Consider the following 14,007-nt stretch of genomic DNA (forward strand, 5'->3'; position numbering starts at 1 on the left):
CGGGGCGGCCCCGCCGGGTCGAGGGGTCCCCGGCGCTGCGCCCGACGCGTCTTTTTTCCTACAGATCGAGAAGGCCAAGCCGATAAAATGCGCGACTTTCGGGGCCGCCTCCCTGCAGCAGAGGCACCTGGCAACGGGAGACTTCGCGGGCAGCCTCAGCATCTGGTGAGCGCCTCGGGTCCGGAGTGCTCCAGTACAGGAAAGACAGGGAGCTCTTGGAGAGCTGCAAGATGATCGGGAGGCTGCAGCACCTCCCCTGCGAAGACAGGCTGAGGGAGCTGGGCTTGTTCGGCCTGGAGAAGAGAAGGCTGCGGAGTGACCTCATTGCAGCATTTCAGTGCCTACAAACAGGAGGGGAATCAACTCTTGGAAAGGGTAGATAACTGCAGGACAAGGGGAAATGGTTTGAAGTTGAGGGAGGGAAGATTGAGTTTGGATGTCAGGGGGAAGTTCTTTACAGAGAGAGCGGTGAGGTGCTGGAACAGCTGCCCAGAGAGGCTGTGGATGCCTCCTCCATGGAGGTGTTCAAGGCCAGGTTGGATGGACAGCCTGGTCTGGTATTAAATGTGGAGGTTGGTGGCCCTGCATGTGGCAGGGGGTCGGAGATTCATGATCCTTGAGGTCCCTTCCAACCCTGGCCATTCTGTGACTCTGTGCTCCTGAGATCTGGACTGGTGGGAAGGCTGCATCCGGGCTGTTGTACCGATGCTGACTGCTGAAGGCAACGCTGTGTTATCTGTTCTTTCTCACTAGGAATTTAGAAGCTCCCGAAATACCCGTGTATTCTGTGAAAGGTCACAAGGAAATCATTAACAGCATAGATGGTGTAGGAGGACTGGGAATTGGGGAAGGTGCACCAGAGATTGTGACGGGCAGTCGAGATGGTGAGTGGGTGAGCTCTGCTCAGTTTACCATCCATCATCCCTGAATGAGGTCTGTGGGCACTGGGATGGAGTGTGGCCCTGCTCGGCTGCTCTACTGAATTGTGCTTGGGAGGGGTTTCCTCTCCTTGCTTTTGGAGCTTCAGGGCAGCTAAAGATACTGTTGCCACTGAGCGAGGGACAGAAGGAATACAAAGCAAAATAAATAGAAAATAGCAACTGGAGATTGGATGGGGCCCTGGGCAGCCTGATGTAGTATTAAATGGGAAGGTTGGTGGCCCTGCATGTGGCAGGGGGGTGGGAGATTCATGATCCTTGAGGTCCCTTCCAACCCTGGCCGTTCTGTGATTCTGTGGAGATCTTACGCCTTCCAGGTGGTTTTCCTTTGTTTCTGTTTGTTATTCTGTTTCTCTTTTTCTTATACATTGAAGCAGTCTGGAGGGGTCAGGCTGCCTTTCCCTGGGGAAACCGGAGCGGTGCATCCATAAGGCTGACTGCTCTGCACTCCTCCTTAGGCACTGTGAAGGTGTGGGACCCACGGCAGAAGGAGACTCCTGTCGCTAACATGGAACCCGCGCAGGGAGAGAGCAAAAGGGACTGCTGGACTGTGGCTTTTGGTAACCAATCGTAACAGCCTCCTCTAATCTGACTGCATTTTGACAATTATCAAACTACTGAAGGCAGGGTTTGTTGTTCAGTATTGCCAAATTTGTGTATTTTCAATGTGTTTTAAAGGCTGTTCATCACATTTTGTGGTAGTTGACTCAGGCATCATTTTCTTACCACCTTTGGTTAATTGCTTCACAGACAAGCTTTAATCCTAGGCATTTTTACAGCCCTAGCATGGGAATTGAAAATTTCTGTGTCTAGGAATGTAAAAGCAAAGAAACTGTTTTGTCCTGGAGGGGTCTAATTGTGGTTATGCACGGAGAACCAATAGCTGGTGCTGTGTAGTTCCAGCTGTCAAGCATTAAGACATTAATTTAAGTGACAATCCTCAGAGCTAAGTAAAGGTAGCAGAGATGCTTGACTTGTGTTCAGCATTTTTCCTTTAAAAAGGGCAAGCTGCTTGCATTGTACACCAGCAGGTGTTTCTGGATTAGCTCTATTTCTGCAGGTGTTTCTGGATTAGCTCTATTTCTGCAGGTGTTTCTGGATTAGCTCTGTTTCTGCTTGCAGAGTCAGGCAGTGAGTTTTACAAACTGCTAATACATGCATGTATTATAATAACAAAACAGGGAGATGGCATTTCTTGGCAAGGAGGTCCAGCTTCAGTGCTTGTTGCTGTTGAGATCTTTGCCTTCTGTTTTGACTCATAAAGAGAAAAGTGGCCTCGTACTTCCTTAGATTTGCCTTTGAATTCCAGATGCTTGAGCCCAGGCCACGTCCATCCCAAACTCTGTGCTCACCATCCAGGTGAACTTCTGGCAGACACTGCTGTGCCTCCCTGAGCCTGGCTGCTGGGAAGCAGTGCTGAGATGGTGATGGCTGTGGTAACATCCAGTGCCTCCTCAGCACTGCTGAGCATGGTTTGCAGCAGCTGAAGCAGTCTGTGTAACTCAGGCAGTGCTTGGCAGGGGGAATAAAAACTTGTTTAAAGAAAAGGGCTGCCAGTTTTGAAGCTGTGTTTTCTATACCTTTCAGGCCTGAAAAACAGCCTGCTCATTAAATCTTACCATAGTAATGCTTTGCTGGCATAAATCTAAGTTGAAATTACTGGCTTCAGACGACTCAAATTTACAGCCTAAGAGGGGTTTCTGTATTGTGATTAATTCTGTCTCTGTGTCCAGGCAATGCTTACAATCAAGAGGAACGTGTTGTTTGTGCTGGATACGACAATGGGGACATTAAATTGTTTGACTTAAAAACCATGTCACTGCGATGGGAGACCAACATTAAAAATGGGGTAAGGTGCCATGGAAACATGGCTTCATTCTGACTTCCATGTGTGTATGTTTTCAGGCAGTCGTGTTATTGCCCAGTAGGTGTGTTGTAAGAATAACCAGTGATTAGATACGTATTTGCAAATCACACACACAAATACATGTTTTTGGCAGTGGCTGCATGTATTGATTTCTCTATTTCCAGGTTTGCAGCGTGGAGTTTGACAGAAAAGATGTGAATATGAACAAGCTAGTGGCCACGTCACTGGAGGGAAAATTCCATGTTTTCGATATGAGGACTCAGCACCCGACTAAAGGTTTTGCTTCTGTTTCAGAGAAGGTATGGAGAGATGGATAATTTCTTTAGCAGCATCCATTACAGAAGTTTGTCTCTTAAGTAGCTGGAAGCACCGCAGGTTTAAAATTATTGTCTTTAGTAGGCAATAGGATCCCAAGTTACTGGGGCAAGCTGTGTGATAGCACGGCCCTTAAACAAGCAGTGAAAGGACTCCTATGCATCCTGATGCCAGGAGGTGCTTCCCAAGGCTTCCTCTCTTTCATAGCCTGTTATCTGGGTTCCTCTGGTCTTTGGCTCCTGTTGCAGCTCTGTGCACTCAGCTGTGCCAGTAGACTGGGGGTTTGGAAATACTTCTTTTCCTTCAGAACCAAGCATTTTTGATTTGCAGTATTGAGAGTAAGTGAGGAGATATGGAGAGAGACTTACTGGCTGAGTTTCCATTTCATATCTTTAACTTACTGTTTTCCACATCACCAGGCAAAGCAGGTAAGACGTTGGTTTGATCAGATAGCACAGAAGTATTTACTGAGTTCGAGTTTGTAGTAATAACACTGTGAAAGTGGAAGTTCTTATTTTCATTAATTGCATTTAAAGGTTTCCTTTCAGACATTTGTAGGCAGATGTGCATCAGGTCAGGTCATGCATGTTACAGATTTCTGTTGCGTGGCTGAGATTTAAATTTGAATTTTAGATGCTTAGTTGTGTTTGCACAATGTTTGTAGTACATTCACTTACAGTAACGTTATTTAGAGATGTCAGATAGTGAAATTAGCCCCATGGTGATGATGTCACCTAAGAGTCTGGAAATTGAGTACTTCTACAAAGCTCCAGACATGCTTTTACAGCCACTTGACCCATTTAGCCATGCTTCGATGGCCGGTCATGAAGAAGCTGAAGTAGCTTGGTGGCCTTGGTAGGGCTGCTGCTGCCTTACCTCTGCACAGGAGCGGGGCTTTTCCTGCCTGGGAACTGGCTGTTCTGTGACAGCAAGGTTAAGGCAGGAGGGAGGGAAGGTACCTCAGAATGGTTGTTCCAGTGTCAAGTACAGCAGTCATAGAATCATAGAATGGATTAGGTTGGAAGGGACCTTAAAGTTCCAGTGCCCCTGCAGCAGAGGGTGGTCTCTTCATACAGGTAACTGCAGTGTAAAATTTTTGCTTCCTTTCTTGCAAAGCTCAGCTGTAAATGACTTCTGTACAATGCTGATTGTTTTCTAGGCACACAAATCCACCATATGGCAGGTTCGGCACCTCCCACAGAACAGAGATGTATTTATGACGAGTGGAGGAGCTGGGAGCCTTCATCTCTGGAAATAGTAAGTGATAGGTACAGACAGTGATAGTTATAGACCTTCTGGTCTATAATGGGGGAATAAGAAACAAAACTTATTTGTTTTAAGAAGGAATTGTCCTAAAAATGGTATGCAGGGTCCCACTTCCAAGCTTGGAACATCTAATTAAAATTACTGCTACAAATATAGAGGAAAAGTGATTCCAGTGTCAATACTCATCTGAAATCCTGAATTAATTCCTAAAAGAATGGGATTGCAACAGTACAAGTGAAATTAGCCCTTTTCACTTTTCTTAATGTAATCAAGATCTAATTATATACCCAGTTAATATTGAGTAGAAGAAAATACATTTCTTAAAATTCTCATATGGGAGCAATTACATCTTAGAAAAATATTGAAAGCCTGGACTTTCAATGATTCTTTGTGTCTTCTCACACTACATAGCAAAATAATTTAGTCATCTTAAATGCAGTGAAGTAGATGAATCAAGTTTCAGGGGGGCAGCTGAGGTGGAACTGTTTGCCTGTGGTAAAAGCATCACTGTTGAAAAATAAAAGGGTACAGGAGAGAAATATCACGTCTCAAAACTTCCTGCCTCATTGTTTTGCTATGAAATACTTACCAAGTATGCAGCGTGGCTATACCTGGATATGATGGCTCATTATTTTGAAGACATTTGCCTTATCTTGAGAACAGGAGAGACCTTTCTGTGTGGTCTTTTGAGGGCAGAACGATATTGCTGTTTGTCTCAGCGAATTCTAAGTGCACCTTTTACTTTTCTTTCTGCCAGTGAGTACCCAGCTCAGCGCTCAAAGAAGGACTCCGAAGGAGCTGAGATGGGGGTGGCAGGTTCTGTCAGCCTCTTGCAGAATGTGACTCTGTCAACACAGCCGATTTCTAGCCTAGACTGGAGCCCTGACAAAAAGGGGCTGTGTGTTTGTGGTGCCTTTGACCAAACTGTGAGGGTACTGATAGTTACCAAGCTTAACAAAGTTTGACAGGAAAACTGGGATTTCTGATGAGAAAGCAGTATAGTTTGCAGTCTGTAAATATGGGAGGGAGGGCCCTACTGCTTTTAATTTAATTTCTCCCCTGTTAGAACTGGATTAAAGAAATAGAAACCAGATCTTTCTATTGAAAGTTCAGATACATGCACTTAAGAGTTGTTTGATTGAGTTGTGCTGCGATGACTTGAAAAAGTTTCCTGGGCATAAAACTTTTACCTTCTGGAAATGCAAATTTACATTAAAATAAAATGTGCCTTTCCATTAACACAACCTGTAACTTAAATCACATGAACTGCTTGTGTTCAGTTTAACCACAGTGCAAATCCATTTGTGCTTGTGGAATTGTTTGGCTGTTTTGCATGTAGTGATGTCCATATGCATTCATGCAGTGGAGGCTACTATATGTTTCCTCCATAGAAACTCTGTGCTTACTGGAGTATGGTAGTTAGGATGTTTGTTAAAGTGACTTAGAATTCTTTAATACACTATAGAAACTACAATGAGTACTAAATATCCAGGTTTAACGGTGTAAAGTTTTTGTTGAAGATGGTATCCAAATTAAACTCTTGCACAAAATGCACTGTTTTATTATTTTAGTTTGGATTTGTAATAAGTTTTTAATGTTCTGTTGATTTATTTTTTTTTCATATCTGTTTTTAACTTTGTATTGCACAAATAAAATTATTTGGAGCATTGTTTCAATATGAATAAATTATATTATTCAAAGATTTTGATACTTAGAGAAGGACTGTGCTCCCAAGAACACTGTGTAGTCCTTGGAAGTCCATCATTTTGCAGCAGAAGTTACTAAATCCATTTTTTAAAAACTGAAAGAACGTTTTGACAACCTTCTAAAGGTTCAGTATTTTTTCTAAATTTAGTATTTCTTCAAAACCAACTGTGCCAGAGGAGCTTTGTTGCTGTCATTGTGCCTAAACTTCTCTGTGATTCTTCTTGCCTACGTGATGTTTCTTCTCTGAACAGAGTATGTTTCTGCCAGCTGTTTTTCACATGCATATCCACTTACTGTCCTCTTATGTATGTACTGAGGGGAGTGGTTCATAATTTCAGCAAGCTTTAATTGTTTCACTGATCACATTCTTTGTCTGGTTATTAGCCTACAGCTAGCTTGTTTGTATAGTTACAAGTCTCAGTTAAAAGGATTTGACTATTTCTGAAACAAGATTGTGGTGGGAAAATGACAGTTTTGCCCATGCTAAAAACAAGAAAGCTCCTGTGTGTCCATTTGCAAAGAATTTCTGTTTTCTCAGGCTTTGGAGTGAGGAATTGCTATCTGATAAATTCAGGCGAGTCACCTGCCCTGCTTCTCAAGCCCAGTGTTCCATGGGCTGCTCCTGAAAACAAGAGGCTGCTTTGCTGAGGCACTGAGGTTTTATGTCTTGCTGGTTCTGCCATCAGCTGTTGTCTGAGCAAGATGCAGGAAGAAAAGGAAACTGCATAATGCTGGACATTAAGGTAGGGCAAGAGGCAAATAAGGGAAGTGGTGTGGAAGCCAGAGGCTATAGAAATTAGAAAAGGAAACTGGGCCGAAAGGTGAGCTCTGTAAGAGGGTCACACTAAATCCAGGGTCAGGTAGTGAGAGAGATGGCAGGAGTACAGAGCTCGTGCTGTGAGGAGCCTTCAGGCTGCATGGGAAGAGTTCTGAAATCTTAGCAAAGCTATTTCTCTGCTTTCTGGAGGGCTGATGAATTTTCTGCTGCAGCAAGTCATGTGCTGGGGGGGGAGACAAGTCTTAATGATCTGAATGTGCTGATGGATCCAAACTGAATCAGCTAAGACACAAATTTAAAAGAGAAAAGAGACTCAGATTTGCCTGTGCTGTGTCAGTCAGCTGCTTTGGGGCTGTGGGAGAGCAGGGTTGGATTGAGAGACTGTACACTTCTGCTCTAAGAAGGTTTGAGCTAAATGGAAGTGAGGCAAAATTGTCCCTGTTAACTCCCAGGTATGTTAATTGATTAAGCCAGCTGAGGAAAAAGATAGGCACCTCTGGGGAGAAAAGGCTCACAGGCTATTAGACCTTGTGGAACAGGGAAATCATGAATGCCTGTGTAGCAGTTAGGGGTTGGCAGGAAAACTGCAATAGACTGTAAACCCATCTGTGGAAGTCTGTGCTTTTAATAGGCTGATGCTCAGCTCTGGGCTGTCTTCAGATTCAGAGCCTCTTGTGTCCTGCATTTGTCAAGAGCCAGTGGAGATAAAAGCACCACGACTGAGAGCAGCAAACCAGGAGGTATCTGAAATTGGAACAAAGCTTTCCTTCTACTAAAAGAGCTCTTAAGTTCGATGAGTAGCATCTGTTCCTGCATGGAGGGGATGCCTTGCTCAGGGCTTGGCAGCGGGAAGGTCCTGCAGCGTGGCCAGAACTGTGGGGATGCCCTGGCAAGGAAACATTCCAGCACTGTGCGCAGGCACCGGAGCTGCTAAGGCTGAGCCCAGAATTTGAGATCCCTGAGCAAAGGTTAATGAGGTCTGTACATCTGCCAAAAATGTGCAGCACTAACTTCTAGCTTTGTGCAGATAGGTATGCAGGTTTCATTCTGGCTTGGCAAGCAAAAGGCAGGTTGTGTAGCATGTTAGCTGTATGTTGGCCCACAAGTGCTCCTTCAAGTTATGTAGGCTAAATATTTGTCAGAAAACAAAGATTTGAGATCCAGCTGTCTTGCTTAGACTTGATGGTTTACTTGAAAGTGTAATATCTCGTGTGTGTAATAGGTATCTATTTAACACAGGTAATGCATCTTCTAATATACATGGCACAACAGTGAGAACGTATCCTGAAATTATTTTAAATGTTGTCCCTTTTAGGGTGTATTCTGGGCTGGAAGAGAGTAGAGGGAACTGTAGTTCTGCAACCTTGGCTGTAGCTCTCTTTGTAAAGCCAGGGATCGGCACTTCAAAGAAGCAAGTCAGGCTCTTGAGTCTAAAGTGTGTCATTCAAAGATGAGCTCCATTAGCTTTGTGCCGTAATTGAAATACACTCACTGAAAGGCATGCTGAGCAGCAGAATTTGGGGGAAATGTGGTTTCCCTCTTCAATAGTAATTCTGGGTGAAGCACAGAGTGAGGGAAGAAAAAGCTCTCAGTATAGATGTCAGTAAGGAAAAACAAAGAATGGCAAGTTCAGCAAGAGCCCAGTGCTGCTATACTTTTATTATATACTTGGCCTGCAGCAGCAATTTCCGTTCCTTATACAAGCAACTCCAGGGTGAACTCCTAGTGAGCCTACATGATATTGATACAAACTAATAGCAAAAACTAATTAAACAACACTTCTTAATGCTCCATGCACTCAAAAAGATGAAATTTGTATTACCTTTGAGTGCTTAATTTTGATATTAATCTTATTTGTTGTTTGAAGAAGTAGGGAATGGGATTCCCTCATGAGAAGCGTGTTGCATGGAAACATGTGACAGTTTTTCGTGGTGAAAGTTTGTTTAAAAAAAGCCAAACAACAAACAACTAAGAGAGCTGGAGGAAAGCACAGATGAATTATAGTGTTGTGTTTGCTCAGGAAGGATAAGTGGCTATATTTGTGTATCTGAAAATAAGGAAGATAGTTACTAGTTGGAGGAAACTTCTGCTGCCAGTGTCTGTACTACGCTTCATCTCCTTGGCACATTGGATTTCTGCTTTTCCCAAGCTAAACAAGAAATTTAAGCAGACCAAAAGCAGCCCGTGGCAGCCTAGTCTGCTCTATTTATAGTCCCTCCCCCTCTTGCTGAAGACTGGCACCTTGCCTCTGCCTGAAGGCTGAAAAGCTACAGCATGTTCTAAATAAAATCATAACGCAGCAGAAATGAAATGCACAAGTCCCCTCTGATGCAGTACTGAGGCATGCCCTGGAAAACTCCAGCTTTGTCCAGGAATGGAACGTGCTACTGAGTTTGATGGTTTTATTTACCATCAGCAACCACATCTAGTAAACGTACCTTCATGGCAGCTACTTCTTGTTTCCTGTGCAAATCATCCTCCTATGTATGTGGCAGGATCTATTTATGGGCAGTGAGAACGTCACACAGTTTTTTACAGGTGTCACCCAGGTCCCCGGCTGTTACACATCAGTTTCTTCCTTTACATCAGTTACTTTGAGTTTCACCATTTGTTGGGTATTTCAGCCCCCCAAAGTTTTCCATGCAGGGAGCCTATGTATGATCTATGGTGTATTGTTTCCATCAGCAGAAAAAAATATGTAAACGTTTAAGCCATGATTTGGATTGAATTTTAAGCAGAGGGTCACAGGTGTTAACTCTGTATGGAAAGCCACAATACAGTGTCCTGCTGACACTGGGTGAAATATCATCTGTTGTCTATTTTTTCCAGAGTTCAGCTATGATATGGAAGGACAAGACAAAAGGAAGGAGTCTAGAAAATTGATGTATCATTTCAATATTTGAGAATTTACCTTGATAAAATTAAAACAGCTAATTTGCTGGTGTGATTCAGGTCTATAGCATCAGCTGTTCCCAGTAGGCAGCCAGCATGTGGCTTCCCTGTTCAGGAGACCAGCTGGATTTAACAAGAGATACCAACTTGTCAGAGAACAAGCCCCTTGCTGCCTAGCTTACTAGTACAGCTACAGCCTCTGAAGCAGATGTGTCTGTTCCAGTTTTACCTCCTGAAGTTCTGCCTGCATTTCCCTGCCTACAGGATGTTAGTAAATCTTGACCCATCTTTAGTCACTGTGCAGTCCCATGTGCAGAGACAGCTGGGTTACAGAACCACAGAGGCACCTGTAAGTTCTCTCCTCTGTATGTGACAGTAAGGACAGCCTGTCCAGAATGCACAGACAGGTTCTCTACTCACAACAACAACTTCCTCCCTCTCCTGTCAGTGTGCGGGGCCGGCCTCTCAGGATATTTCCCAATCACAACATTAACCCTGACCTTAAGAGTGGCAGTGAAGCTGAATGTTTTTCATCACTGTAAAAAGCCCATCAGCAGCATGAATAAAACAAGCACAGACAGGCTCTCCTAGGTTGCTTGCGATTTTGAGGTTATGAAACACTCCAGGCTCTCTCTGAAGCTATTGGTTTGCAGAATGGCAGTAAGTCTCACAGAGCTGCACAGCAGCCAAGACCTGATGGGACCTCTTCCCGTGGTAGTGATTCAGAGGTAGTTTCCCAGGTTGGGTTGTAGGAGTTGCTCACTGTCAGACTCACTGTTACGGTGCTTCTTTTAAGTAAAGTATGGTGAATTCTCCAAATCCCAGCAGCTTCCAGTTCTTCCTCTTACAGGTAGAGTTTTCTTGCATTGAAACCACAACTAGAAATATTTTTGTCTTGGAAAATACGACAATTTTTTTTTTCCATGAACATTTCTATAATTACAGTGTGAATTATTCTCACTTTGCACAGATGTGAATGACTACAGGTATGGTGCAAAGCCTTAAATTCTTACTTGTGATTTTGCTGGCTTCTAAGGAAGCTGTACCTTCTTATCTCTTCTTTATCTCAGAGGGCATAATGCACCCCTTTTACTGCCACTGAGCACTATCTGGCCCTGATTATGCTGGGATGTTGCTCCAGCCTATCCTGCATCTGTCTATTAGAAATAATCCAACATTAGTTATGTCCTCTCTTTATTAAAGGCTTTTTTCCTCCTCTTCATTTTTTGTTATCTTCTGTAGAAGATTTCTGAGACAAAGACAATCTTTTTATGAGTATTTTGGGCTTGGAGTGCCATAAGCCTCAGGTTTCTAGGCAGCACTGCCACAACAATGAAAAATAACAATAAAATATAAGAATAGTTAATAAATCTGTTCGGTTCATTTGCATCTCACGTGAAACCTTTCATTTTCTGAATCATCAGTCTTCCTGCAGAGCTGATAGAATCTCTACTTCATGTTTCCTTGTGCTGTAACACAACCAGGCAGGATGGCAGACCCTTTCTGCTGCCTTGCAGAAGTGAGCAGTAGCACAGACCTTCATATCCACCAGTGTTTTCCCTTCCTGAAATTCCCATCCTTTTCCTCCCACATCCTGCTGTTGCAGAATGTATGGCAAACCTAAGAGCAGCCACATGAGATGAGACCAAAGGGCCTTCCAGCCCCACTCCCTGCCTCTTCAGAGGATATGTGCAAGTAAATAAATGCAAAGAAAAAATCCTTAAAATTTTCAACAGTGATTTGGATCCTAATTTTGATTTACTCCTGGAGTTGTCCTAGGTTTCATGCTAAAATGAAGTTGGAGAATGAAATACATGGTTCTACTAAGTACATGCTGTACATACTAAGTACATACTAAGTAGCTGACAAGTGAGAATGGTGGAATGCTAAAGCATCTAGAAAAAAAAAATGTCAATTTCTAATACAGTTTACTTTTGCAATTTTAGTGACAGATTGCTGTAAAAAAATGACAGGTTTACAAACTGATTGGAAGTAATGGTAAGGCACGTGCAAGATGAGGAGGTGACCTGAGACAGCCAGCACAGCTTCACCATGGACAGATTGTGCCTGACCAATCTGGTGGCCTTTATGATGGAGTGATGGTATCAGTAGACAAAGGAAGGGCAACTGCTGCCATCTGCCAGGACTTGTACAAGGCCTTTGATGTGGTCCTGCACCACGTCCTTACCTCTAAATTGGAGAGAGATGGATTTGAATGTTGGACTATTCAGTGGATGAAGAACTGGTTGGATGGTTGCAGCCAGAAGGTTGAAGTCAAGCAGAAGCTGGTCATGAGTGGTGTCTCCCAGTGGTCTGTCTAGGAACCAGTGCTCTTCAACATCTTTATTAGTGACCAAAATAGTGAGATTAAATGCACCCTCAGCAAGTTTGTTAATGACGCTGAGCTGAGTGGTGCAGTTGATATAAGGAAGGGATGCCATGCAGAGGGACCTGGGCAGGCTTGAAAAGCGGGCCCATGTTAATCTAATGAGGTTTGACAAGGCCAAGTGCAACATGCTGCATCGTGGTCAAGGCAGTGTATGTGTAAAGACTGGGAGATGAACTCCTTGAGAGTAGCCCTGTGGAGAAGGACTTGGAGGTCCTGAGGGATGAAAAACTGAACATGAGCCAGCAGTGTGTGTTTGCAGCCCAGAAGGGCACTGGTATCCTGGCTGCATGAAAAAAAAGGGTGGTAGCAGGGCAACAGAGGTGATTGTTCCCCTTTGCTCTGCCCTCATGAGAGCCCATCTGGAGTTCTACATCTGGGCCTGGGGTGCTCAGCACAAGAAGGATGTTGGAGTGGGTCCAGAGAAGGGCACAAAGAGGGCTGAAGGACTTCTCCTAAAGCTGAGGGAGCTAGGCTGAAGAAGAGAAGGTTCCAGGGTGACATCATTGCCTTCCAGTACTTAAAGGGAGCTTATAAACAGGAGGGAGATCAACATCTTACACAGGTAGATAGTGATAGGAAAAGGGGAATGGTTTTAAACTTTAGTTTAAAAAGGAAGAGGAGAGGAGAGACTGAGGTTAGATGCCTGGGGAAGATTCTGTACTCGGAGAGTGGTGAGGCCCTGGCAAAGGCTGCCCAGAGAAGCTGTGGGTGCCCCATCCCCAGAGGCCTTCAAGGCCAGGGGCTGGATGGGCCCCTGAACAGCCTGGTCTGGTGGGTGGCAACCAGCCCACAGCAGGGGGTTAGAACCAGATGGTTGTTAAGGTCCCTTCCAACCCAAGCCATTCTACGAATTGGAAGAAAGGCAGTGTTGGAACAATATCAGAACAAATACTCTGCGTGGTAGACTGCTTTTGATCTATTTCTACTGTTCTCATATATAAATGCATATAACCTCATCAATATATTTGCATCCAGCAAATAAAGTTTCATATGTAAAGTAACCAGATACAGCATCCAGCACTTCACCACATCCTGTCATTTAATCTAGCTGGCATGGACACAAGCTCTTTTGATCTGTATTAACTGTCTTTATCTCGGTGTAGATCTCAGCCTCCCTATCTGTTATGTTAAAAAAGCTTTAATCAAAGAGTTTAAGCCAGTTTTATTGAATTATATTATTTTTCCTCCCAAAAACAAAGTTATAGAGCTCAGTTTCCTTCTTTCCACGTCCTTTTACATCTGTATTTTGATTAGAAATGTTTTCAAAAGGGAAAAGAACCTCTGTTCAGTATGTTTAAAGCCATTCTAATTTAATTTGAGTGCAGAAAAAAATGAAAAGCATTTCCAGAACTTTTTATCTGAAAGGTGAGTCTAAGTTCACCTGGGCATAGGCTGCAACGTATACCATTGCCAAATCCAGCAGGCTGTATCAGAACATGGAAAATGTTGGAGGTTATACTTCTCTACCACTGTCCTAAGTGCCACTGCTATAGTTTTTGGGTTTTAGTTTCTGAAGATGAGAGACTTCCCTGTGGGTTAGCCATAAGGTTGTATTTCCCTTTTTATCCAATCTAGTGGCTGGGGCACAAATCTGACAGTCAGACATCTTCATCTTCCTGTACTCATCATTTGCCTTGTAATAAATCACTGTAAATTCTCTCTTCCTGCCTTGCTTCCCTATTCTTTGCATGTGTTAGATCTCTGTAGAGTACAGGCAGAGTACATTACCATAAACATGCTGTTGAGCTGCCCGTAGTTACCATTTAGCAAGTGCTTGTCTTCTGATGAGCCGAAGGAGACATCAGGTACTCACCCCTCTTGCACTCAGTGGCAAGTGCAGGTAGGCAGGCAGATG

General features: G+C 43.7%; 1 protein-coding gene across 1 annotated transcript; it reads left to right on the plus strand.

Annotated features, from left to right (window-relative positions):
- Position 1: 1 nt before the first annotated feature.
- Positions 2–6,056, plus strand: WDR92 (WD repeat domain 92; the record flags this gene model as incomplete). Its single annotated transcript, XM_010706440.3, has 7 exons — positions 2–165; positions 754–884; positions 1,397–1,498; positions 2,672–2,787; positions 2,970–3,104; positions 4,280–4,377; positions 5,144–6,056. Coding segments are annotated over 7 exons (954 nt in total), but the record flags the coding sequence as incomplete, so codon positions are not given.
- Positions 6,057–14,007: the final 7,951 nt, after the last annotated feature.

This window comes from Meleagris gallopavo, chromosome 2 (assembly GCF_000146605.3).
Source record: "Meleagris gallopavo isolate NT-WF06-2002-E0010 breed Aviagen turkey brand Nicholas breeding stock chromosome 2, Turkey_5.1, whole genome shotgun sequence".
NCBI classification, from domain to species: domain Eukaryota; kingdom Metazoa; phylum Chordata; class Aves; order Galliformes; family Phasianidae; genus Meleagris; species Meleagris gallopavo.